At 46.9% G+C, this 27,748-nt stretch overlaps 1 protein-coding gene across 1 annotated transcript in view; it reads right to left on the bottom strand.

Moving 5' to 3' along the window:
• Positions 1–2,349: 2,349 nt before the first annotated feature.
• The window catches only part of LOC138350209 (protein broad-minded-like), a 148,778-nt gene continuing 123,379 nt past the window's right edge, over positions 2,350–27,748 (bottom strand). The window contains exons 6-7 of the mRNA XM_069300557.1: positions 4,167–4,358; positions 2,350–2,412 (exon numbers count right to left, since the gene is read on the bottom strand). Of these exons, the coding sequence (XP_069156658.1) occupies positions 2,350–2,412; positions 4,167–4,358 (255 nt within the window). The remainder of the gene's footprint in view (positions 2,413–4,166; positions 4,359–27,748) is intronic.

Genomic DNA, 27,748 nt, shown 5'->3' on the forward strand with positions numbered 1-27,748 from the left:
TAAAACCCCCCACGGGGTCTAACGGGGCCAAGGCCCCCCCAAGTCAGCCCCTCCCCAGCCCCGGGAACCTACACGACAGGCCCCGGGGCCGAGCCGTTCCCCCAAAGCCCCGGCCGTACCAGAAAACCGGGGCAGCCGTGAAAACACTAAGGAAGGGAGCCCACTGGCAGACTCATACAACACAGCTGGAGGAACAGGCTCAAATGCCCCCGTCACTACCCCGGAAGGGGAATTCCCCGAGACTGCCCGAGTCTCAACACCACCAAAAACCCCGCCCCGAACCTACAGACGGTAAGGAACCGGATGCAGGCAGGAAGGGTGATCCAGGGGAAAGACAAGGGGGCGTGGATGGAACCGAAGCAACCAACACCCCCAAGCCCCAAAACGAACCAAAATGGGGCAGCCCCGGGGCTCCTGGGGAGTAAACCACAAGAACGTTACCACCACCAAGGCTCAAGTGCAACGCCCCTGCTGTCCGCACCCGCTTAGTCAGCACAACTGGGAAACCGAGCCACAACAAGCAACCAAACTTGCAGGACTCCGGGTCGAAGGTGTCACGAACCCCACAGGCAGCAGACGGAGGCAAAACAGAGAGTTACCCAGAGACAAAGGGTGAGAGCAACCCTCAAACTCGTTGGAAGCGAGGGGGGATTCTGGGGTCACATCCATCGGACCTGCGCGCCCCCAGGGGTTTCCCAGGGTCCCGAGCGTTTACTATAAGAGGACTCGTGCTCAGGTAATCCCAGGCAGGGTACTGCTAACCGGCACCCAAAGCTACCAAACAACTTTCTAAGAGCTGAACCCCCGGGACATGTACACTCACGGGGACCTAGCAGGGGGTACCACCAGAAAATACTCAGAACACAAGGGACACAAGGGGCAAGAACGAAGGCAGACCCTCACCAGGTTGATAAACAAAAAGAAAAAGAAAACCCCGCAAGAGGATAGCGTACCCAAGCAGAACAGAGCCGGCCGCCATGATTGGTAAAGACAAGCTGCACAGTACCCTGCGCCCCACCAGTGCAAAAAGTGCCCCTTACTCTAAGGCGAACAAGGAAGACAGAACACCCGAGCACACAAAGAGCGGCCAAAAACCAAGCAGTAAACGGCCTAGCAGGGGCAGAACCCAAGGAACTTGTGGAAGGTGGCCCCAAGCCCCAAGGGCAGTACTTACAGGGCACCTAGGGAAGGGAACCCTAGGCGCATGCAGCCCGAGTACTGGAGAATCACTCCCGGCTCACGCACCACCTAGAAAACAGACACCACACTCTAGGTACAGTGCTGAAACAACCACTGGAGCCGGAGCACATAACCGGTGCCTATAGCATCAGCCGAAGAACTGATGGGTGGATAGCCAGCGTGGGAGGTCTGGGGCTCCCCCTTTCCCCTACCGGGGAGGGGGGAGCTGCGCAGACAGCAGCGCGGTGACATATGACGTCATACTAGTTTGCTTGTTTTCTGTTGAGGAGTTCTATCCTTTAGTTCGGCTTTAGGTAGCAATTTTCACCAGAATAGGGGTTTGTTTTGGAATGCTTAGCTTTCTGGATGCTTGACCCAGTCGATGGCAGACACAGAATACTTCCAACCACAAGGAGGTTTCTATAGACCATTGCTCCCCTTGCCTCTCTGAGGGGGCCAGGTTCTGGCCGTGGTCCCCGGTAGGCCCTAGAACTCCATACACATGACTGATGCCAAAATCTGACATTAGCATATCAGCCTGGTAAAGCCGGGGAGCCGACGGGGCTCCCCCCAGAAAGATAGGATAAAAATAAACCAGTAATATTTCTTTCCTGACCCCTTCCAAATACAGTACTATATAGTCATAATGTCTTGGTGCTTTCCCTTGATATTTCCCTTCCCTCTTCCCAGAAAGGGGTCAAATTCACTCAGCAGCTTTAGTATACCTAAATAGTTGCCATTTTTTGCTGACCCAATAATCTGATTTTCTCCATGAAATGGCAAACCTCTAGAGGCAAGAAAGCAAATTACAGAAACCATACGTGTCAACACTTTTGCCAATACAGTATTCCTGCTCTGAGTGATGTTGCTCAAGTAATAAAGAATCTACACTTCCAGTTTCTTTATGCCTGATCAAATATGCTGTCATATACTTTTGATGTTCTCCATTTTCATGTTTTACAATAATACTGCTGTGCTTCCAGTCATTGAACCCCAATGTAGCAAAGGGAGATGCTTTCTTGGACAACAGGCGACATACAAAGAGAGAACATACGACCTTAGGATGGTAAATACAGCCATTCACTTTTTACATACTTGCCATTCTACAGTTCACGTTTGAACACATTGTTTGACAAATACCGTGCCTTCATATTCTCTACTCCAGCTGTTTTATACACACTGCAGCGTGAGTCTGAAAGGTTGCCATCGTGATTCTGACGTGATGAGGGCCCACTACGAATCCAAAAATTTATTATGTTAGTATCATTAATGTTCTATAACCCTGGATCTGTCTCTTGGATTGCAAACTCCTTACTGTTACAGATTGGGGTATTTTCCCTCGTAAAATGTCATCAGCAGCTGCAACAGGCAATGACGCTATGTCTGCTGAAACTAGATGATTGGTAGCAGGAATGGATGTATAAGTGGATGCTATATCTAAAGGAACACTACTAGTGGCTGAGATTGCAGGGGTGTATTTCAGCATGGTTTGAGTGGCTGTCGTTGCACCTGTGTTTAGCCACGATGTTAATTTTGGAAGTTTCCAATTTTCTCCTCTGCAGCTCTCTTCCTCTTCTGTGCTCCACTGAGAACATTACATTTCATTTCTGCTGAAAGGGTTATTCATGCAGGCACCTGACAGCTGTGTGGACAGCGCTTCGGATTTGTAGTGCTGAGGTTCCAGGTTCGATCTCCGGTGGAGGCGAAGACAAATGGGCAAAATGTTTCTTTCACCCTGATGCCCCTGTTACCTAGCAGTATATAGGTACCTGGGAGTTAGACAGCTGCTACGGGCTGCTTCCTGGGGGGGTGTAACAAAAAGGAGGCCTGGTCGAGGACCGGGCCTCGGGAACGCTAAGCCCCGAAATCATCTCAAGATAACCTCAAGATAGATAGATAACCTGGAAATATATATCTTAAATATTCAGTATTTAGTCCCATACCAGGATGAAGGGTTATATTATATAAGTGTGCTTGCAACAAGACCCAAATATTTAAACATTCTGCTTCCATAATGAACATGTCCTATACTCATGGGGCTGCGGGCAAGTGTGCATCGAGCCCATGTGGTAAGACGGCTCTGAAGCTTGCTCAACTTGTTTAACTAAATGAATTGTGGGGTTCAGTCCCTCAGCCTATTATGTGTAACCCTCTGTAACCCTCTCCACTGCTGCCAACAGGAAGGTATGGGGTGCATTATAAATGAACTAAACTAACAAGCAATTTTAAAGTTCATGGATACAAGAAGAGACCTCACCTCTCCGATTATGATGATTTTTTTGCAGTTTACACAAACAACATTTCACAAATTAAAGAGATATGGTAGGAGACGCTTAAATCACCATGAAACTTTTTAAAAGCTAACTGAAGTGTTCCTCCACCATGTAACTCTGGACCCTCAACATCTTGGCTTCAAGCATCAGTTTCCACTTTCTCCCTAAATTACCATCATACTCGCCTAACCTTATATCCAGGAATATCTGAACCCTTGATGAGTGCACTTATTATGTACTGCATGTGACATTATTTCTCTCTTCTATACACTATTATCATGTCTTTAGTTAAAAGTATTTAGTGAACTTGGGTAGCAAAATCATGTATTTTTGTATTTGAAATGTACATTATGTGGATGTGAGGGGTACCTTACCTTGAGGTTACCTTGAGGTGCTTCCAGGGCTTAGCGTCCCCGCGGCCCGGTCGTCGACCAGGCCTCCTGGTTGCCGGACTGATCAACCAGGCTGTTGGACGCGGCTGCTCGCAGCCTGACGTACGAGTCACAGCCTGGTTGATCAGGTATCCTTTGGAGGTGCTTATCCAGTTCTCTCTTGAACACTGTGAGGGGTCGGCCAGTTATGCCCCTTATGTGTAGTGGAAGCGAAGGTAACCTAGATATCATGACAAATCAGGTTCTTTGACTGAGTTTGGACCCGAGCAGTTCAGAAAGAGTGACAACCTCATTATTCTTCATTAAATTGTGCAGGACTTACCTTGATATGCTCTCCAGAGGAGAGTACAGCACGGACAGCCTTACGACAATGATTGAGCCAACCTATGTCATGAAGACCATGGCGAGTGTCGGTAAGAAATCTCCAAACTTCATTCTGTTTCTTGTGCATAGAACGAATAGGTTTTATAGGAATATAATCTCTTGGAGCTGGATACTGACTGAAGAGAGGAGGCTGGAAAAATGTAAAATTCAAGCAATTAATTTTATGTTTAATTTTTTTTTTACTATTTGAAATTATTTGAAATTATTTGAATTTATTTTACATTTCTAATTAATTGGAATTAAATTATTTGCAGTATTCCATTTGTTACTTTTAATATTATCAAATAAATGTAATCAACTAAATGAAGCTTCATTCATTATCTCCAAATGTTTTTGCTTCTTCACAGTCAAGGTTCCCCTAGTCAACGAATTAACATTTCCCGTCACCAGGCACCTCTGACTACCTTCGCCCACTGGTAGCCAGGACCAGGATCTTGCCCCCTCAGAAAGGTGGAGAAGCAGGTGAAAATCAGATATCAACCAACAACTCTCAAAATATGCCCCAAAAAAGTCAAAAGGTATTCATAAAATACTCCAAAACACTATTTGAGATATTTGGTAATAACCTATCTCTAACCAAAACAATCAACCCACTTTGCCAACAACCCCAATGCCACAATATGGTAACACCAACCCTCCATGGCTGTGATAAGGTGCACTTACTATTTATCTTCCTATCAGTCCCCGTGGTGCAGTGGTAAAGCACTCACCCAGTGCCTTGGCCTGGGTTCATATCCTGGCCGGGGAGGATTGACAAGGTGCCAATCCTTAACTGCAGCCTCTGTTCACCCAGCAGTGAATGGGTACCTGGTTGTTAAACTATTTGGCGGGCCGTATTCCGGATAAAATTAGGATTAACCCTTAAGTTGTGCAACCCATCATATGATGTGTTGAGTGACTTGCTATAAAATGCGCATCCATCATGTGATGTATTGGAGTACTACGTAAGATTTAAACAGCCCGCAGATACACGGGGGTTCACCTCACTTTCATCAGGGCTCTTGTAAACAGACGCCATTTAAAAAAAAAATCTTGGGCCAAATTCCCGGGTGTGAGGGGCCTCAGTATTGAGTGAGCCACCAAGCCTGACGCACGCAGCAAGAGCTCACAGCACTGCTGTTCAGCTTGTGACCACAGCATCGCCTAAAAATGCCATAATATATATGTTCATGCTATTATTTAGCGATGATATTATTACAGAAGACCCCTGACTGTGATAAAAATGACCAGGATTCTGATAATAGCAGGATTGTTGTGATAATTAGCGCTGTAGTGGGAGGAGTAATCTTGGTGAGGAGGGAGGTAGCATTGTCTGCTGACTCTGAGTGACCACCTTTAACAGTCTGGACTCACTATACCAGCTTAGTTGTTCGCTATGGTGAACAAAACATGCAGATACTTATATACAACGTCTGTATATAAAAGCAAAAACAGTATGGGAAGAGGAGAATGGTGGAGAGTCAGGTGAGGTGATGGAGAATGTAGCAGCCAGTGGCGGGCTGCCACTGCCACTCAGCATACCAACTTAGTGGTTCGTTATGGTGAACACAAATGTAGATACTTATATATAGAGTGTATATACAGTGTAATAACAGCAAAAGGAGTGTGGGGAGAAGCCATTTTGGTGATGGGGGGTGGCAACATCTGCATGATTTGTCATGTTGGTAGGGATGGCCACTATGCTCTTCGAGCATTATACCGGCTTAGTTGAACAGTTATTGTGAACAAAACATGTAGATACATATATATAACATCTGTATATAGGGTAAATAACACAACAAACAGTATTGTTTGGGGTGAAATTTTAGTGCGTCTGACTCTCTAAATGTGTGAGGGAGGCAGCCACCAGCTGACTGTGTGTAGCGACATCTCTTAGTGCCTGAACTAACTAAATCAGCTAAGTTGTACAGTTGTGGTGAACAAAAACATGTAGATACTTATATATAATGTCTGTATATAGTGAATAAAAGCAAAAACAGTATTGTGGGAGAAGAATGTGGGTGAGTCAGGTGAGTTGAGGGAGGGAGGAAGTGGCAGCCAGTGGCGGACTGCCACTGGCTGCCACTGCCACTACCGCTCAGCATACCAACTTAGTGGTTCGTTATGGTGAACACAAATGTAGATACTTATATATAAAGTCTGCATATAGTGAATAAAAGCAAAAACAGTATGGTGGGAGGAGAATGTGGGCGAGTGAGGCATTAAGGGAGTGAGTGGCAGAGAGTGGCTGGCTGGTGTGTGGCGGTCACTCCTCGTTGCTTTTTAACTCATAATACCAAGTAATGTGGTTCGTTATGGTGAACAAAACATGCATATACTTATATATAACCTGTGTATATAGTGTAAAAACTGACAAATTATTTGTTCACTGTTTGATGAACATAATAATTGAATCAACAATATGCACAACATAATTTTGAGTACAGCGATGATTCACTCATTTTATTATATAAATATATCACACTACACACTATTGAATAATATTACAGCAAAAAACCAGTGTCGAATGTAATGAAATGCCATTTTCTGGGTGAGTCCCAGAGGCTCCCTGGAGCTATCCATGGCTGATATGGATACCCTAACTATTTTGCATCAGTCGATGTGGGTGGAGTTCTAGCCTACCGGAAACCACGAGCCAGAACCTGGCCCCCTCACAGAGGCAAGGGAGCAATGGCCCATAGAAATGCACATGTGATTTGGAGCATTGTGTATCTGCCATCGACCGGGACAGGCACCCAGAAAGGTAAGCGCCACAAAACAAACCCCTATTCTGGTTAACAGCGAAAATTGACAAACGAGTGGATAGAACTCCCCCAGGAAAACGAACTAACAAGCATGACGTCACATGAGCCGCGCCGCATGTTTGCGCAGCTCCCCCCTCCCCAGGAGGGGGAAGGGGAAGCCCCAGACCCACGAGCCGTCGATCCCCGCCCCAGTTCTGAGGCTGGATATCAAAACCACGAAAAAAATGCCGACCGGAGGGCGGGAGGGTGCCGGGAAGCCTTCAGGACTCACCCAGAAAATGGCGTTTCATTACATTCAACGCTGGTTTTCTGGGGGGAGCCCCTACGGCTCCCCCGGAGCTACTTCACCAAAGACTACCTAAGAAAACAAGGGGACATACATGGGAGGCGGTCGGTGAACCACTCCTCAACACAAAGTCGAGACAACAACCCAAGGACCCATCCGGAAAGCAGCAGGCACATCATACGCGAGAATGAGGGAGAACCGATACAGGTGAAAAAACCTATGACCACGACCATAGGAGCCAAAACCCACTGCGCCTGAGAAGAGCATGAAGCTCTGCCACACGACCCCCAGAGGCCAATGCCAACATAAAAAGAGAGCGGAGGCAAAGCAAACCTGACCCCAAGGAGCCACAACCACCAAGGAGAAGAAAAACAGGAGAGCACCCTGTCCAAAGACCAGGACGGCACAGGAAGTGCATAAGCAGGCCGGAGATGAAACAATGCACGAGACAGCCTGCAAAACGGCACAGAAGGAACTTCGATAACGAAAGCTAGCAGCAGAAACCAAGGTGCCAGACCCAGGAATGGCCCCAAGTGCCTCTACATCCTCCGCAAGCCAATCCTATGACAGCCCAAGGAGGGAAAAGAAAACGCAGGACCAAAACCAAAATGCCACAAGCGTGCAGGTCCACCGCCACAAGTGCAGCCGACAGGGAAGGAACCTGCATAAGGAGCCGCCCCGCACCAACATCCCGCAGAAGGGCAGCAGCGAAAAGACTCATTAAGAGGAGCAAAATCGCCCCCAGGAAAACGAGTAGCGTCGAGACAGCGCGAAGAGAAGAGATATGCACAAAAGAACAAGAAGGCCAAACACCCAGAAGCTGCCGGGAATAGGACCCACAAGCCCTAGAAAGGACCGGAGGGAAGCTCAACCGAATGACGACAGACGTACCACACAATGGGAAGGAGCAAAACTGTCCCAAACCTTCGAGAACAAAAAGAAGCAAACACAAAGGACGAAGGCACAAAAACCCCGTCGCACCCGAGACCAAAAGTCATGCAGAAACCCCAAGAAGAGGGGGACATGACGGAGAAGGCCCGTACCGGAAAAAAGGGGCGAAGACCGTAGAAAAGCACCCACCGACAGGACGGAAACAACGGGCACAATGGACAAGGAAACTGAGCCCAGGGAGGGGCCAACGCCCACAAAGCACGTGCGGAGAGGGGGAACGGAAAAACCCCACACCACCAAACCGCAAGCCCCGCCCAGAGGGGTAGAAATACCCCGGCGAGACCAACGGGGCCTGAGGCCCCTCACGTTAGCCACACCCCAGCCCCGGGAACCCACCCTGCAGGCCCCGAGGCCGAGCTGTCCCCTCAAAGCCCCAGCGTCAAGAAAAACCCCGGGGCAGCCGTGAAAAACACTAAGGAAGGGAGCCCACTAGGCTCTGGAACTTAAAATGAAATCGGAGGATAGGCGAGGGGCGAGACGAAGACCCCAAGCTCATCCCCAGCCAGTACAACAAGGCGAGGACAAGACAGAGAATCCAAGGAACATGGAAAAACCAGGCCCAGCACAGCAAGACCGGAAAGGAAGGAGGGGCCCCAGAGGGAGTACGGAAGGGCCGAACATAATGCCACAACCAACCCCGACATGCAGCTGCAGTACCAAAACAGCAGCAAAACGTCACCACACTCCCCGAGGAAGCGACAGAGAAGATAGATAAATCGTACACGAGTGGCACACAAGGGGACACAGGCAGAAACCGAGCACCACAGGGTCGGTAGAAGAAACGTGTGCAGTGTAACAGGCAATCGAAGGAACACATTAGGCAGCCCAACTTGGGCTGACCCCATACACAGCCCCAAGAGCAGAGACGAGAGAGCCCATGAAGCACAGAATCCGCTCGACAGGAAAACGACAGGGAAGAGGCGGAACCAAAGAGCCAGAACCCAATCCTGCAAGCACAAGGAGGCGAGCACAAAACACCCTCGACACAGGAAAACGTACCACCGAACAGGCACCTCCACCGTTGCACTGCGGAACAAGGTGGAGGCGGGGCCCCGAACGCAAGCAAGGTTAGACAAGCATAGAAGAGGGGCAGGAGTACAGGCAGGAGCCGCCTTGGAAGGGCCAAGAGGCCACCCGCAGACACCCGTGAATCGAGGAAGGAATCAGGTGGAGAGAAGAAGAGCTGCCCAGTATGGGCTAATAGCCCTGCAGGAGGCACCTCGGGTGATATGGTCCACGTTCTCAAGTACGTATGTACACCCATTCCTACTTCTAAAAACAAAAACAGCGTCAGGACGAAGGAGACGCCAGACCGCACCAACTCACCTGCAGAACATAGGCGCTGAAGGGCCATGATGCCAGCTTTCGAGTCCGTAGTTGCCGGAGGCGGCCAGGGCGCCCATGCTGGAGAGGAGGGGAGTGGCGAAGGAGGCTCCCCACCCTAGAACGCAGGGAAAAACCTCGTGACTTCCCCACAGCGGCACCCCAGAACACCCCCAAAGCAACGGGGCACAGATTGGATTAAGAAAAGAGCGAGAGGCGAAGCGCCCCCCCCCCCCCCCACCCGAGAGAAAATGGATGCAGAACACGTGTGCACACCGCCCCGGAACCAAAACAAACTCCCACGGCACATGCGCAGGACGCGAAAGAAAAGTAGCCCAACAAGGCGAGAAGTAGCCCATCTGGCTACAAGGAGCCCAACAAGGCGAGAAGTAGCCCAACTGGTGACAGTAGCCCAAACTGCTACAAGGAGCCCAAACGGCTACAAGGAGCCCAACAGCGACAAGGAGCCCAAAACGGCTACAAGGAGCCCAAAATGACGACAAGGAGCGCAAACGGCAACAAAGGAGCCCAAACGGCTACAAGGAGCCCAAACTGCTACAAAGGAGCCCAAACGGCTACAAGGAGCCCAATCTGGCCAGAACAGAAGGAGCCAGTATGGAGGCAAACTACGGGACACGCAGGAGGTAAGCCGCAAAGGCCAACCACAGCGCAGGCGAAGAGATGTGGTTACCCGAAAACCTCCGGAAGACGGAACCGAAGAAATCACAGGGACATGGAACCGAACCTGGGGAGGAGCAGAACCCAAGCCCAAATCGTACGCAGAGGGGGGAAAGAAAACTCCACTCCTAGCAACAGTAAGCCCCGCTCAAAAGGACGGAAATCCAGGCAGGGCGCAATGAACCCCAAGGTCCCCAAGGCCGCTCCTCCCTAACCCCGGGAGCCTCTACACCAGGCCCCCGGGGCCGAGTCGACCTCCAAAGCCCCGGTCCCACAAGAAAAAGCCAGGGCAGCCGAGAGAGCTAGAAGAGAAGGGGCCCACTAGTCAGACCCCGGAGCATCGACCGGAGGAACAGACTCGAATGCCTCCGCAGCTACCCCGGACGGGGCAACCCCCGAAACTGCCCAAGTCTTAGAACCTCTAACCCCCACCCCGACCCCGAAGCCTGCAGATGCGTAGGGGCCGGAAGCAGGAGGGGGAGAAACAAAGGGGGCGTGGAAGAACCAAGGCCGAAGCGACCAAAACCCCCAAGTCTGGGTCCCTACACAAGCGGGGCAGCATCGGGGCGTCCGGGAAAGCGACAAACCTGAGCGCGTTGCAACATCCTACCCTGCAACGTGTGAGCTGCCTGCACCCACGGGAATTCATCAGCAGACTGGGTGAATGGAGTCACGAACAAGCAACCAAGCTCGCAGGACTCAGGGTCGAATGTGTCACCGACCCAACAGGCAGCATGACGGAGGCAAAAACAAGGAGAGTCACCCTGAGACAAAGGGACAGAGCAACCCTCAACTCGCACAAAGCGAGAGGGGACGCAAGGGTCTCCACTATCGGACCCGAGAGCCCCCAGGGGGTTTCCCAGGGCCCCTAGACTGGGTCTGCTAAGGGTTATCCTAGGCAGGGCACTGCTAACCGGCGCCCCAAACTACCAAGCACACTGCTAAAACTGAACCCACGGGACGTGTCCACCCGTGAGGACGAAGCAGGGGGTGCCACCACACAAATGAACCTAATATAAGGGGGGGGACACAAGGCAGACCCCCCCTACCAGGCAAAAACAAAGATAAAAGAAAAACCACACAAGTGGACAACGTACCCAGAGGGAACAGAGCTGGCCGCTGTCAAAGGTGAAAACTAGCTACGCAGTACCCTGCGCCCCACCAGTGCTATAACTACCACTTACCCCAAGGTAAACAAGGGAGTAAAACCCCCAAACACTCGGGGCGGCCAAACGCCAAGCAGTGAAAAGCCAACAGAGGTAGACCCAAGGTGACTTGTGGAAGGCAACCCCAAGCCCCAAGGGCGGTACTTACAGGGCACTCAGGGAAGGTGACCCTAAGCACATGCAGCCCGAGTACTGAGAATACTACTCGCAGCTCACATGACCACCGTAAGAGCAGCACTGCAAACAAGTCACAGCACTGAGACAAGACTGGAGCTGGAGCCACACGACCGTGCATTATCCCATCAGCCAAGGAACTGAGGATCGCCGGTGCGGGGGATCTGGGGCTCTCCCTTCCCCCTCCCGGGGAGGGGGGAGCTGCGCAGAAATGCGGCTCGCGTGACGTCATGCTTGTTAGTTCGTTTTCCTGGGGGAGTTCTGTCCACTCGCCTGTCGATTTTTGTTGTTAACCAGAATAGGGGTTTGTTTTGTGGCGCTTACTTTCTGGGTGCCTGTCCCGGTCAATGGCAGATATAGAATGCTCCAAATCACATGTGCATTTCTATGGGCCATTGCTTCCCGTGCCTCTCTGAGGGGGGCCAGGTTCTGACTCGTGGTCCCCGGTAGGCCTAGAACTCCACCCACATCGACTGATGCAAAATAGTTAGGGTATCCATATCAGCCATGGATAACTCCAGGGAGCCGTAGGGGCTCCCCCCAGAAAACCAGAGTTGAATGTAATGAAACGCCATTTTCTGGGTGAGCCCTGGAGGCTCCCTGGAGCTTATCGGGCTAATGTATGTTATATTAGACCGGGACATTAGATAAGGAGTTCAGACCTACCAGGAACCAGCGCCAGAACCTGGGGCCCCTTCAGACAGGTTTCAGGGAGCAATGGCCCTGGAAAACCCCCTTGTGGTTGGGGTTTTCCTTATTTGCCATCGACCGAGGTTAGGCACCCAGAAAGGTAGGCATAACAAAACAAAACCCACATGGTATAAAACTAAAACAGAAAACTGAACAGAAAGGTAGAAACTCCCTACAATCCCAAGGAAACAAGCAAACATCACAATATTGCCGCGCTGATCGTCTGCGCAGCCCACCCCGCCCCGAGAGGGGGAGGGGGGAGCCGCGGACCTCACCACGCTGGCTGCCTAGCATCAGTTCGGAAGCTAAGCTTCAACCAACGTGAAAAAAACCACCGACCGGTGGGAGAGAGGGTTGCCAGGGAGCCTCTAGGGCTCACCCAGAAAATGGCGTTTCATTACATTCAATGCTGGTTTTCTGTGGGGAGCCCCTACAGCTCCCTGGAGCTTCATACCCAAAGAGAAGGAAAAGAAAGGGCTGACCCGGGAGGCAGCCGCCACAAACTCCTCAACGCAAAGCGGAGACAACAGCCTGCAACCTGCGACCCAAGGCAACAAGAACGCACAGGAGCAGACACGCGCATAAAGAACGGGTGGCCAAGAACCTGTGTGACCCTCAAATTCTGGCACAAGAAATGAGCTCTAGAAGTCACCAACACAGAAGCGAAAGCTGCAAACATCCGAACAGCACGGGAGCAAGGATAGACGGCAGGCTGGAAGACTTAAAAACTCTGCGGACGACCTGGGAGACCCGAGCCCTGAAACAGGGAACGAGGTGAACCGGATCAACCCAAAGCGCATCTCCAGACACGGTACACAGGTAACAGCAAAGAGGCGCAACCGGACAACACAGAACGCACCTCCGGCAGAATCAGTCAAGCATCAATAACCCAAGGACCCCTCCAGAAAGTAGCTGTCTCGACCATCGCCAGAAGGACGGAGAAAGGCTGCAAACATACAAACCTACCACCAGAACCAAAGAGCAGAAACCACTGCACTGGAAGAGCCGGAAGCTCCCTGACCCGACCCGCAGAGGCCCGTGCCAACAAAATATGGCCTATGAAAACCAAACTTGAACCGATGGGGCTACCACAAACTGAGGAGAAGATGAAAAGAGGGCACCTTGATCAAGGACCAGGACGGCTCAGGCGACACATGAGCAGGCCGGAGGTGAAACAAAACACGAGAAAGCATACGGAACGAGGCAGATATGATGTCCACCTCGAATGCAAGCCGGTGTGGCTCCACCAGCGCCGCACAAAACAAGGCGACAGTAAAAAACATCAAATAACTGTAATCCTGAAAACCCAAGAAAGGACAAGACAACCCGATGCGAAAGAGAAGACAACCTACGAAGAGCAAGAAAAAGGTGCCTAGAAACACCAGGAACGTCATACTGTTGCCGAGACGAAGCTTGCAGGTGGGACAACAACAACGAAGCCACCTGATCACCACGGAGATGGTGATATCCACGTCAAAATACCAGACGCGAAGAGCCGAGGAGAAGGCCGAACCAGTCACGTACAGGACCAGTCCAACCTGCCGAAAGAGGCGGAGCCACGGGAAAACGCCCCGGGTTCGGACACCTATCAAGCAGCGTCTGAAAATAAAGCTGGGCCGGTCACCAAGGGATCATGAGAACTACTCTCCTTGGGAATGGACTCCAACCAAGCCAGAACCCGAAGCAACAGCTGGACCGGGAGAAGAGGAACAGGTACCCCCACCTCGACCAGTCCTGCCGAAAGGCATCCACCGTGAACGCCTCGCAGGTGGGTAAGGGCACCACATAGAATGGGCGACGCCTAGACCACGCCGACGCAAAGATGTCCATGGCCAGGAGTTCATACATCTGGCAGAGTCAACGAAAAGTGTCGGCGACGACTGGCCAATCCGCGAACAGAGGAATGAACTGAGCCAGGCTGTCTGCCAGGATCCAGGACACACCCCAGACATAAACTTCATTGCTAGTCAAACCCCGAGAATCCAGCAAACGAGCCACTTGAAGGGACCAACCCAAAAGGTCAAACACCTAAGAAAACCCCTGTAGTTCCAGCAAAGAACCACCAGAGAACAATCCGAATTTAGCTGGATGGTAGAGCACCGAGTGACCCAAGCCCTCCGAAGCGCAAACCAGACAGCCACGAACTCCCGAACCGTGTTGTGAGCCCGATGGACGGTCAGATCCCACCATCCCAGGCCGACCTGGTGAGCAATGGTCACAAAGCCCCAGCCGAGAGATGACCCGTCCATGAACACAACAAGCGAAGACTCTGGAAGGTGCCAAGGCATGGAACCCCGAAAACCCCAAAGAGGAAGCTGGTGACGCAGCACCAACACAAGATCCCCGGAGGACGAACCCAACGAATGCAAGAGAGGCAGAAGGGGAGTCTCTGAAGGAACCAAAGAGACGCCAAAGCCAAACCCAACCCTGCGGGCAAACCAGCACGTCTAAGTTCAGACTCCAGCACAACTGCTCGAGCAACCTCTGAGCAACCTGCAGGGAAAGACAAGGAGTGACCCAAGAGCCCTAAACAAGACCCAGCCAGGTCTGAACCCGGGACAGAAACAGATGGAACGACCTCCAGATCACCAGGAAACTGAACCCGGCGATCTGGAAAGAACCACACCCCTGGCAAGCAAACAAGCGGACCGACTGGGAGCCCACACCAGCCAGTCGTCAAGGTAGGCCAGACACCGAATCCCAAGCATACTCAGACAGGGCACCAAGATCCGGTAAAGATGCGTAAATACACCAACTGCCAATTACAAACTTGGGAAGGCAACAAAAGCGGCAAGCCTGAAGTCCCGCCACCAACTGTGCCAGTCCGGGAAACCTGGAGAGGAACGTGCCAAGAAGTGACCTGGAGATCCAGGGCCACTATCCAGGCACCCGGCCCCAACAAAAGCCGGACAGGAGAAAACAGTTCTCCGATGAGGGCAAAGAATCCAGGGCGCAGACTGAACAAGTCCAGAAGAATCGCAGATCCGCCAATCCCATGTCTGCATAGAGCAAACGGGAATCCTGGAAGGATGGGCCGGATCGACTACGTCCAACGCACCCACTAAGATGACATGACGAAACGCAGGGGAAGAAGCCCACCCCGCCAGCCCCGATCCCCCTTTTGGGGAAGAAGCTGTCCGCTGCCACCAGAGGCCGGAAGACAACCAAAAAATGTCCACTAACTACAGGACCAAGCGAGAGTCAACAGAGCAAGCTGTTCCCCCAGCACCCTGTCAACAGTGAAGGGAATGGAGCCCCTTCCGAAAGTGTATATATATATATGTACATATATATATATGTCGTACCTAGAAGCCAGAACGCACTCCTCGGCCTACTATGCAAGGCCTGATTTGCCTAATAGGCCGAGTGATTTTCTATATTTTCAATAATTTTTTTCCAAATAGTTTATTTTAATTATTATTATTATTATTATTATATATTAAGACCATAATTTATTGACTTAGTTGTGTTAGTTTAGGTTAGGTTAAGATAGGTTAGGTTAGGTAGGGTTGGTTAGGTTCGGTTATATATCTACGTTAGTTTTAACTCAAATTTAAACAAATTAACTTATACATAATGAAATGGACAGAATAATCATTTCATAAGAAAAAAATTTGGAAAAATATATATATTCAGGAAAACTTGACTTATTAGGCAAATCGGGCCTTGCATAGTTGGCCAAGTACGATGTTCTGGCTACTAGGTACAACATATAATATATAATATATATATATATATATATATATATATATATATATATATATATATATATATATATATATATATATATATATATATATATATATATATATATATGTCGTACCTAGTAGCCAGAACGCACTTCTCAGCCTACTATGCAAGGCCCGATTTGCCTAATAAGCCAAGTTTTCATGAATTAATTGTTTTTCGAATACCTAACCTAACCTAACTTTTTCGGCTACCTAACCAAACCTAACCTATAAAGATAGGTTAGGTTAGGTTAGGTAGGGTTGGTTAGGTTCGGTCATATATCTACGTTAATTTTAACTCCAATAAAAAAAAAAAACCTCATACATAATGAAATGGGTAGCTTTATCATTTGATAAGAAAAAAATTAGAGAAAATATATTAATTCAGGAAAACTTGGCTTATTAGGCAAATTGGGCCTTGCATAGTAGGCCAAAAAGTGCGTTCTGGCTACTAGGTACGACATATATATATATATATATATATATATATATATATATATATATATATATATATATATATATATATATATATATATATATATATAACTTTAGAACACTTTCCCACCAGGAGACTCGAACCCTAGCCAGCACAGAAGCCTTCCAGCAACTGGCATAACAGGTACGCCTTAACCCTCTCCACCACCTGCTCAGACCCTTAAAAGAGATGGTAATTTCGGAGTATTTAAATACTCCAAAGATCAACACCTCCCAAGAGCACCAGAGCAAGTGAGGGGTCATTTAGACGTTAATTTCATCAAGTCCCTGTTAATATGGGAAGACACAGTGTCTCTGCTTAAGGCACAACTCTCCTAAACACGAGAGTTAAGTATACAACTTTAGAACACTTTCCCACCAGGAGACTCGAACCCTAGCCAGCACAGAAGCCTTCCAGCAACTGGCATAACAGTTCGAGTCTCCTGGTGGGAAAGTGTTCTAAAGTTGTATACTTAACTCTCGTGTTTAGGAGAGTTGTGCCATATATATATATATATATATGTCGTACCTAGTAGCCAGAACGTACTTCTCAGCCTACTATGCAAGACCCGACCCTACCTAACCTAACCTAACCTATCTTTATAGGTTAGGTTAGGTTAGGTAGCAGAAAAAGTTAGGTTAGGTTAGGTTAGGTAGGTTAGGTAGTCGAAAAACATTAATTCATGAAAACTTGGCTTATTAGGCAAATCGGGCCTTGCATAGTAGGCTGAGAAGTACGTTCTGGCTACTAGGTACGACATATATATATATATATATATATATATATATATATATATATATATATATTGTGACGATAATCTCCTTCAAGAGATTGAGCCTGCTCTTCCCTCCAAAGTTCGTCGATACATACATCTATATAAAACTACTATGGAAGAAAAATCCAACAACGACAACACCAGCAAGGTTTGCCAGAGCGCAAAACGTATGCAGCCAGGAACACCTGCTCCACCTCAAACCGCCAAACTACCTGTCTTGTCGCCGGCTCCTCGCTGATTGGCTGCGGGTCCAGCTGCAACTGCACTCTACCCACCATACTACTTGATGTCTGGGGCCGCCACGACCTCAGTCTTCAGAATATCCCGTGCTTTCGACAAGTTAACACGTCTCGTTGGTAGACTAAAGCCCCAGGCTTACGTGTACTAAGAGAGGTGATAGCTTGAAGCCAATATTCCTGCACCTATTTACTTTGTTTGCCATACACTTGTTATTTGCTCACTTGTCTTAACGTAACTTTTCATTTTGCCATTTGATTATTCTTATTATTTTGATTGATTAATTTTATTATACGAATTTGTATGTCCATTTTATTCATGTTTTGCTTTCTTTAACGTAATTAAAATTTCATTGTTAAAATTTACTTGTGTTTTGTGTGTCTTCTCCTTACCGTACCACAGACGAAGTTCCAGATTTTCTATTTTTTTTTTCTATATGTGACGAGGCCATACCCCTAGCTTTTGAACAGCCGAACACCAACGCGTTACCGTCACATATTATATGGGGGCCTGTCCGGGATGCTTCACTCAGGTACTGGTGCCAAGTGGTAATTAATGGTAAGCGTATTTAACTTTGTTAACGTAGCTTTTACTATTTTTCATATTCAATTTCATTTTTTTATATGGTGCGGTGTATTGTGCATTACGAGAGTAACATATGGTGAAGGTGAGACAACTTTGGATTACGTGGTGACTGTAGGCCGCAGTCATACTCTTAATTGGTCATCTCTCCCTCCGTGTTATTACTCGTGTTTACCATCTTTGTCCCTTGGATATTTCTCATTTTTGACAGATCATCATATTGGTACCCTGGTACTGTGGTCTGCCCCGGGTCAAGTGCACCCAATCTTCTGCAATCTGACTGTAGGAGGACAAAGAGGGCCATAGTTCCTCTAGCTCGAACTTTAGTTGCTGAATTGGGACCTCAGCAGCAGTTCTCGTCACCAGTTGACACCTCGCACCCCTACACGTCAGTCAGAGATGATGATACATACAACGGTAGGGAATTAGCTTACTTTTTCAGAGCACAAAAGTTCGCTAATTCTGTAAGTATCATATTAAATTCAGTAGGAAAAACTTGCTTTATGTCCTATAGAGACTCGGCAAGGTATGCCTACATCCTTGGACTACCAATTTTACTTTTGAGGCAATTAACTGTTTCATTTGTTTTCAAAACTCTGTTTCATTTGTTAGTAGGATTTTCTTGCCCTTATCCTCTTACATGAGTACCGGGTACAAGATTTCCTGCGCCCTTGATTTAAATTAATCATTTAAATTAACGGTATATTCGTTGTACATTTATTTTGCTAACTTCACCATGTTTCGTCTCCAAGCTTTCCGTGCAGATCCAGCAGGTGAAATAGGGACTTTAAGTCGTGCCAAGAGAACTGAATTACAAACTCTTGCACATGAGTGTCAACTAGAAGTTCCCTACCAAGCCAACAAAAATGACCTACACAACCTGTTGCTGGATCATTTCTTAGAGCAAGGTAAGATAGACTCTGAAACTCATGAAACTTACTATATTGCAGATAAAACTGACTTGGCAACGATGAAACTCAAACTAGAGCTGGCCAAGATTGAACGTGAGCAGCAAAAAGAAGCGGCTGCCATACGAAGGGAAGAACAAGAACGAGAAATCGCCCTCAAGGAACGTGAACTCGCCCTCCAGGAACGTGAGGTTGCAATGCTCCAGGAGCGGGAACGAGTACAGCTTGAAACAAAACGACGCGAGTTAGAGATGCAACGTGAACATGACAAGCAACAAGCGACTCTGGCTCTAGAGTGTCGTCAACGAGAATACACGTTGGAAACTTCACACCTCGCTCAACGCCAGCAAGCTACTGCCAATCTTCCCGTCAGTTTTAATATATCACATGCAAGTAAGTTAATGCCATCCTTTGTAGAAGCAGAAGTTGATGTGTTTTTTACCACCTTTGAAACCCTTGCTAATCAACTCAGTTGGCCTGTCGACCAATGGGCCACACTTCTCAGAGTCCACCTTACAGGTAGAGCTGCAGTCACACTCAGTACTTTGGCGTCTGAGAATGACTACCAGACTCTGAAACAAGCAGTGTTGGACGCCTACCTCCTCTCTACAGAAAGTTATCGAAGGAAATTCCGTGACCACCTGAAGGCAAGTACCACTACCTTCCTCGAGTTTGCTAACACAAAACGGAGATATTTCATGAAATGGCTGGAAGCAGCACATGTCTCTACTTTTACAGAACTCGTCAACCTGATGCTAGTTGAAGAATTCTTGAGGCGTGTGCCGCCTCCTGTCCATCTCTACTTAGCAGATAAAGAAGAAACCGACTACCTGAAGTGTGCTAAGTTGGCTGACACTTACAGCCTCATCCACCGGCTGACACCCAAACCATCCTCCAGTAAGAAGTCGTGGTACAGTTACGAGAAAGTGAGCACCGATCAAGCTGGCTCGCAATTGTACTGCAAGTATTGTAGACTCTATGGACATACCATAGACAAGTGTGGTAAGTCTCAATACAAGGGAGCCACTGACCCACAGAAACCCAAACCAACTCCTCCTAAGTCCGGTAAGCCTGTGATGAATGTTGGTGTTAATGTTAATGATCTTTCTCTTTTCAGTAACCACCTGTATACTGGAACTGTCTCTGCCAACGGTTCAAATCCGGAGGGACGTTTCAAATTGAAGATCTTGAGGGACACAGCGGCTCTTCAATCGATCATCTTGAAGTCGGCTGTGCCTAACATCGCCTACACCAGAGAAACTGTCTTCATCACTGACCTCACTGCTACCACTCCATACCCTCTCGCCAGAGTCCACCTGGATTGTCCCTACGTGAACGGAGAAGTCCAAGTCGCCGTCAGGGAAAAGCCTTTTCCCATGCCTGGAGTGTAACTTCTCCTAGGCAACGACTTGGCAGAAGACCTGCAACCGACCAACCTGATCGTCATGGACAAACCCCAGGTGTGTAACTTTGTGCCAATAAACCCTATTCTAGCGTATGTTCCAGCAGAGGTTCAAGAGAGTGATGAAGTTTCTCCTCCGGTTCTCGTGACCACCCGTGCACAAGCCGCACGTCCACAGCCAGCTGACTCTACTGCTACCGCTGTCCCTCAAGACCCTCAGAAACTACCCCCGCATCTGACCAAGTTGGAGTTCCATAAGTTGCAGAGGGAAGATCTTACTTTAACACCATTGTTTTTCCAGGCTGAGACTCAACCCGACAGTATTCCTGGGTTCTTCCTAGAGAACGACTTGCTCTACCGCAGATATAGACCCAGTAAACTGAAGGAGGAGGACGATTGGGCCAACATCGAACAACTTGTGATTCCTACCAGCCTGCGGCCCACTATTCTACACCTGGCCCACGGAGCACTCTCCCACTACGGCTTCAACAAGACTTACCATGGAATTCGTCAAGACTACTACTGGCCAGGTATGGTAAATAGCGTCAAACAGTACGTAAAACAGTGTCATACATGTCAGATGGCAGGCAAACCGAACATCTCCATTCCCAGAGCGCCACTGATTCCCATACAGGTGCCTGCGGAACCTTTCCACAGACTTATAATAGACTGTGTTGGTCCTTTACCTCGGACCAGTTCAGGTAACGCCTATATCTTAACCATCCTGTGTCCTACCACCAGATTTCCCATAGCAGTTCCAGTGAAGAACATCACGGCTGCTACGGTTGTAAAACATCTATTGAAGATCTTCACTCAATACGGATTTCCCAGGGAGATTCAGAGCGACTGTGGTACCAACTTCACCAGTGATCTCTTCAAAAGGACACTGGAGGAGTTCAACATCAAACAGGTATTGTCCAGCCCCTATCATCCTGCTTCACAGGGTTCTCTTGAACGTAGTCATCAGACTATCAAAGCACTCTTGAAAAAGTTTTGTAGTGAAACCTCTAAGGATTGGGATAAGCAAATCGACCTTATAATGTGTATTTACAGAAGTCTTCCCAATGAGTCCCTAGGAGTATCACCTTATGAGATGCTCTACGGCCGTAAGTGCCGTACTCCCCTTAAGGCTTTCAAAGACTTTCTCCGAGATGCCACCTTCAGTGAGCATCAGAATGTGCCCCAGTTTCTTCAAAACCTTCAACACATTCTAGAGAGAGTCCACCGTTTTGCCCATAATAATCTATTGAAAGCCCAGGAGAAGATGAAGACTCATTACGACCAGACCAGCAAAGTACGAAAATTTAAGCCAGGAGACTTCATTCTAGCATACTTCCCTATCCCAGGTTCACCTTTACAAAACAGGTTTTCAGGACCCTACCGCGTCAAAGAGTGCAGAAGCAACAACAACTACGTTATAGAGACTCCAGATAGGCGGCGGAAGACCCAGCTGTGCCACGTCAACCTCCTGAAGCAATATAATGGTACTCCTCCCACTGTCCTGATTAACTGTTCTACCTTCACAGAACCCTACATCCACAGTGAGACCTTCCCAGCTTCTCCTCCCGAAAGCACTGACAAGGAGTCGGCGCTTTCTAATTCCGAAATCCTTAATGATCTTCCCAAATACTTTCAGGATAATAATAGTGCTCCTTTGCCATATTCTAATTCCACTCTCACCTCGTCAGATAAGCCCTTTATCCTCCATGTCGACGCCAGTGGTACCGACGTTGGTGGTGTCGTGATGCAGCAACGAGGCGAGGAGAATACACCTGTCAGCGACTATTGCTACAAGGAACTACGGAACAATTGGCAAGGAGCTACTCTTCATCATCCTGAAGCTCCAGCACTTCACTCCACACCTGAAAAGTGCTTGGTCTACCATCAACACGGACCACACCACCCTACACCTCCTGCAGCACGCCCACTTCTCATCTCAACGTCTTCTACTATGGGCTTGATAACTGCAGAAATTCAACCTGGAGACACGCTATACCAAGATTCCGACAACATCTTAGCCCATGATCTCTCCAGAGTTTATGAAGTAGAAGCGACTCCATCTATTACTCCACCACATAACGACGTACTTCTTCCAGAACCGCAGGCTTCGGGGGAGAGTTGTGACGATAATCTCCTTCAAGAGATTGAGCCTGCTCTTCCCTCCAAAGTTCGTCGATACATACATCTATATAAAACTACTATGGAAGAAAAATCCAACAACGACAACACCAGCAAGGTTTGCCAGAGCGCAAAACGTATGCAGCCAGGAACACCTGCTCCACCTCAAACCGCCAAACTACCTGTCTTGTCGCCGGCTCCTCGCTGATTGGCTGCGGGTCCAGCTGCAACTGCACTCTACCCACCATACTACTTGATGTCTGGGGCCGCCACGACCTCAGTCTTCAGAATATCCCGTGCTTTCGACAAGTTAACACGTCTCGTTGGTAGACTAAAGCCCCAGGCTTACGTGTACTAAGAGAGGTGATAGCTTGAAGCCAATATTCCTGCACCTATTTACTTTGTTTGCCATACACTTATTATTTGCTCACTTGTCTTAACGTAACTTTTCATTTTGCCATTTGATTATTCTTATTATTTTGATTGATTGATTTTATTATACGAATTTGTATGTCCATTTTATTCATGTTTTGCTTTCTTTAACGTAATTAAAATTTCATTGTTAAAATTTACTTGTGTTTTGTGTGTCTTCTCCTTACCTTACCACAGACGAAGTTCCAGATTTTCTATTTTTTTTTCTATATGTGACGAGGCCATACCCCTAGCTTTTGAACAGCCGAACACCAACGCGTTACTGTCACAATATATACACACAAGGTGTATTACACACGTGGGCATATGCACATGCATATACACAAATTCAAAAGGTGACACCCCTAGGGTCAACACTTGCAGCAGAGGAGCTCCAGCATATTTCAACAATCCTAAGTATTGTAGTACAGGTTGATGGTAGTGAGTGGTGTCCCAGAGAACATAAAGGTATAGTGCTCTTGAAAAATAGGTGAGATAACAGGAAAGTGCCAAGGGAAGTGAAAAATCGGATGAGAAAAAGTTGCCCTAGTGTTTACAGTGCAGAGAAGAACATTCAAGATGGCCACTGGCAAGGGGAAAAACAAAACAGAGCTTGATTTTGAGGGATTCAATGAAGAAAGCATTGATGTTAGCAGTCTACATAACAAGTTGGTAAATTTAGATACTATAGTGAACTCTCATGTAGAAATAATTAGTAAATTGAAAGAAAGTAATGACCATTTGAATAGCAAAGTTTTATGTCTTGAGGGTTTAGTGAAAGACTTGCGCAAGGATAAGAATCAATTGGAAACAAATTGCAAAGCCATGGAAGAAGAAAATAAACTCTTAAAAATAGCTTTGGAAGAAGTTAAAGTAAATTTAAACATAAATGACTACAATAGGTTAGGTAAGGAAATTCAACAGGAGAAACAGCTTTTGTCAGCACAGATGGAGGAAGTTACACAGGGAATAGAACAGTGCAAGAAAGATATGCAACTCACTTATGCACAAGTGGCCAAGGAGAAGGAAAAAATTGAAGAAGCAGTAAAGGAAGTCAAACACTGCAGCAACCAAGATAAAACAAACATTAGGCTAGAAGTGAGGAAACAATTGGCATCTAACCCGAAGTTGGTGCAAAACACAGTTGATCGGAGTAAGTCCCTGATCATTTTTGGCTGCAAAGAAAAGGCGATAACATCTAGGTCAGAAAGAGCTGTAGAAGAAGCTAAAGTAGTAGATAAAATTGTTGGCCTCGTGGAAGGTCTTACAAACAGAGAGAATGTGTGCGACTACAGGAGAATAGGCAGGTACGTAAAAGGGAAAGATCGACCTTTGAGGATCACCCTAAACGGTGCCAAACAGATGGAAGAAGTACTAAGGAATGCTAGAAAATTGCAAAGGGATGAGGATGGGAAAGTGTGGTCGTTAAGACGAGATCTTTCAAAAGAAGATAGAGAGAAGCTGAAACTGAACCCCGCCGAGGCAAAACATTTAAATGAGAGCAGGAATGAAGAAGAAATAAATTCTTTTTTCTACAAAGTGATAGGGGTAGGCAAACCAGTAAAGTGGTACATAAAGGCAAACCAACAAAATCAATAGAGAGAGGGGGAGTGAAGAATAAGGAGAGGGGGAACAAGTTCCTGAAGATTGCATACACCAACATAGATGGAGTGAGATCGAAGATACTGGAGTTAAGTGATGTAATACAGCTGCAGACACCAGACATTGTTGCACTCATGGAGACAAAACTTGAAGATGTAATTTTAAATGAGGTCATATTCCCAAGGGGCTACTCAATTTGGAGACGGGACAGAAAAATTAGGAAAGGCGGTGGCGTTGCTGTGCTGGTAAAAGAACACCTAAAGGTGAAGGAAATAATGACTGCCAATCCACAAGAAGTTGACATAATAGCACTAGAGATCTGCTATGAGGATGATAAACTAATGATGATAAATGCATATAGTCCACCGCCAAGCAGCACATGGTCAAAGGAGGAGCTAGATAGTAAACGTGAAGGTCTTATAACAATAATGAGAGAGATTATAGCGAGAGCGGATAACGATAGATCACGACTGTTGATAGTCGGTGACTTCAACTTGAAATCCATAGACTGGGAAGCATATGAAGCTAAAACAGAAGATTTTTGGACCTGTAAATTTGTAGATCTCATCCTGGAAACATTCTTGTATCAACATGTTAAACAAGCTACGAGGATGAGGGAAGGGGAAGTTCCCTCCATGCTAGATTTGATATTTACCAGGAAGGAGGAAGAGATATTTGACATTCAGTACCTTCCTCCCTTGGGTAAAAGTGACCATGTCTTTTTGGGAATAAAGTATGCAATGCGTTATAAGCTGGAAGAAAATAAGGAGGTTGAAGCAGTTGAAAAACCAGACTTCAGGAGAGGACATTATGGTGACCTTAGAAATTTTTTTAGTGAGTATAATTGGAGACTTGATGCTAGGCAAGGAAGTGAATGAGATGTATGGCAAGTTTTGTGAAATATATGATAAAGGCACAAAAAAATTTATACCAAAACAGAGATGCAGAACTAGGAAACAGGATTGGTTCAATAGAAATTGCGAGAGGGCTAGAGACCGAAAGACACAAAAATGGAATCAATACAGGAAGAGGCCGAACCCCCAAACATACCAGCGATACAAAGATGCGAGAAACAACTACACGGCAGTGAGGAGAGAGGCAGAAAGAAATTTTGAAAAAGGGATTGCGGACAAATGTAAAACAGAACCAGGTCTATTCTATAAATTCATAAACAACAAATTGCAGGTAAAGGATAATATTCAGAGGTTGAAAATGGGAAATAGATTCACGGAAGATGAAAAGGAAATGTGTGAAACACTAAACGAAAAGTTCCAAAGTGTGTTTGTACAAAATGAAATCTTTAGGGAACCAGATACAATAAGAATTCCAGAGAACAACATAGAACACATAGAGGTGTCTAGAGACGAAGTGGAAAAAATGCTCAAGGAGCTCGGTAAGAACAAAGCAGCTGGCCCAGATGGCGTTTCACCATGGGTTCTGAGAGAATGTGCATCTGAGCTCAGCATTCCACTTCACCTGATCTTTCAGGCATCCCTGTGTACAGGAATCGTAGCAGACGGGTGGAAACAGGCTAACATAGTTCCAATCTACAAAAGTGGCAGCAGGGAAGACCCCCTCAATTATAGACCTGTATCATTGACAAGTGTAATAGTGAAAGTATTGGAAAAACTAATCAAAACTAAATGGGTAGAACACCTAGAGAGAAATGATATAATATCAGACAGACAGTATGGTTTTCGATCTGGAAGATCCTGTGTATCGAATTTACTCAGTTTCTATGATCGAGCCACAGAGATATTACTGGAAAGAGATGGTTGGGTTGACTGCATCTATCTGGACCTAAAAAAGGCTTTCGACAGAGTTCCACATAAGAGGTTGTTCTGGAAACTGGAAAATATTGGAGGGGTGACAGGTAAGCTTCTATCATGGATGAAAAATTTTCTGACTGATAGAAAAATGAGGGCAGTAATCAGAGGCAATGTATCGGAATGGAGAAATGTCACAAGTGGAGTACCACAGGGTTCAGTTCTTGCACCAGTGATGTTTATTGTGTACATAAATGATCTACCAGTTGGTATACAGAATTATATGAACATGTTTGCGGATGATGCTAAGATAATAGGAAGGATAAGAAATTTAGCTGACTGTCATGCCCTTCAAGAAGACCTGGACAAAATAAGTATATGGAGCACCACTTGGCAAATGGAATTTAATGTTAATAAATGTCATGTTATGGAATGTGGAATAGGAGAACATAGACCCCACACAACCTATATATTATGTGAGAAATCTTTAAAGAATTCTGATAAAGAAAGAGATCTAGGAGTGGTTCTAGATAGAAAACTATCACCTGAGGACCACATAAAGAATATTGTGCAAGGAGCCTATGCTATGCTTTCTAACTTCAGAATTGCATTTAAATACATGGATGGCGATATACTAAAGAAATTGTTCATGACTTTTGTTAGGCCAAAGCTAGAATATGCAGCTGTTGTGTGGTGCCCATATCTTAAGAAGCACATCAACAAACTGGAAAAGGTGCAAAGACATGCTACTAAGTGGCTCCCAGAACTGAAGGGCAAGAGCTACGAGGAGAGGTTAGAAGCATTAAATATGCCAAAACTAGAAGACAGAAGAAAAAGAGGTGATATGATCACTACATACAAAATAGTAACAGGAATTGATAAAATCGACAGGGAAGACTTCCTGAGACCTGGAATTTCAAGAACAAGAGGTCATAGATTTAAACTAGCTAAACACAGATGCCGAAGAAATATAAGAAAATTCACCTTCGCAAATAGAGTGGTAGACGGTTGGAACAAGTTAAGCGAGAAGGTGGTGGAGGCCAAGACCGTCAGTAGTTTCAAAGCGTTATATGACAAAGAGTGCTGGGAAGACGGGACACCACGAGCGTAGCTCTCATCCTGTAACTACACTTAGGTAATTACACTTAGGTAATTACATCTAGGGTGGACCGAGCGGCAGAAGAGATGAAAATCATAGAGAAAATAGTAGGTTTAGGAGAAGGCTCAAAGGAAAATGTCAGTGATTTTAGAAGAATAGGAAAATATGAGAAAGAAAAGAACCGCCCCTTAAGGGTGACGTTTAATGGAGTGAAAAACATGATGGAAGTGCTAAGAAATGCCAGGAAATTGCAGAGTGATGAGGTTGGCAAATTATGGTCAATAAGACAAGACCTCTCCAAGGAAGACAGAGAAAAGCTGAAAATGAACCTAATTGAGGCAAAACGTCTAAATGGGGATAGAAATGAAGAAGACAGAAATTCTTTTTTTTTACAAAGTGACAGGG

The sequence above is a fragment of the Procambarus clarkii genome, chromosome 44 (assembly GCF_040958095.1).
Source record: "Procambarus clarkii isolate CNS0578487 chromosome 44, FALCON_Pclarkii_2.0, whole genome shotgun sequence".
Lineage (NCBI taxonomy): Eukaryota > Metazoa > Arthropoda > Malacostraca > Decapoda > Cambaridae > Procambarus > Procambarus clarkii.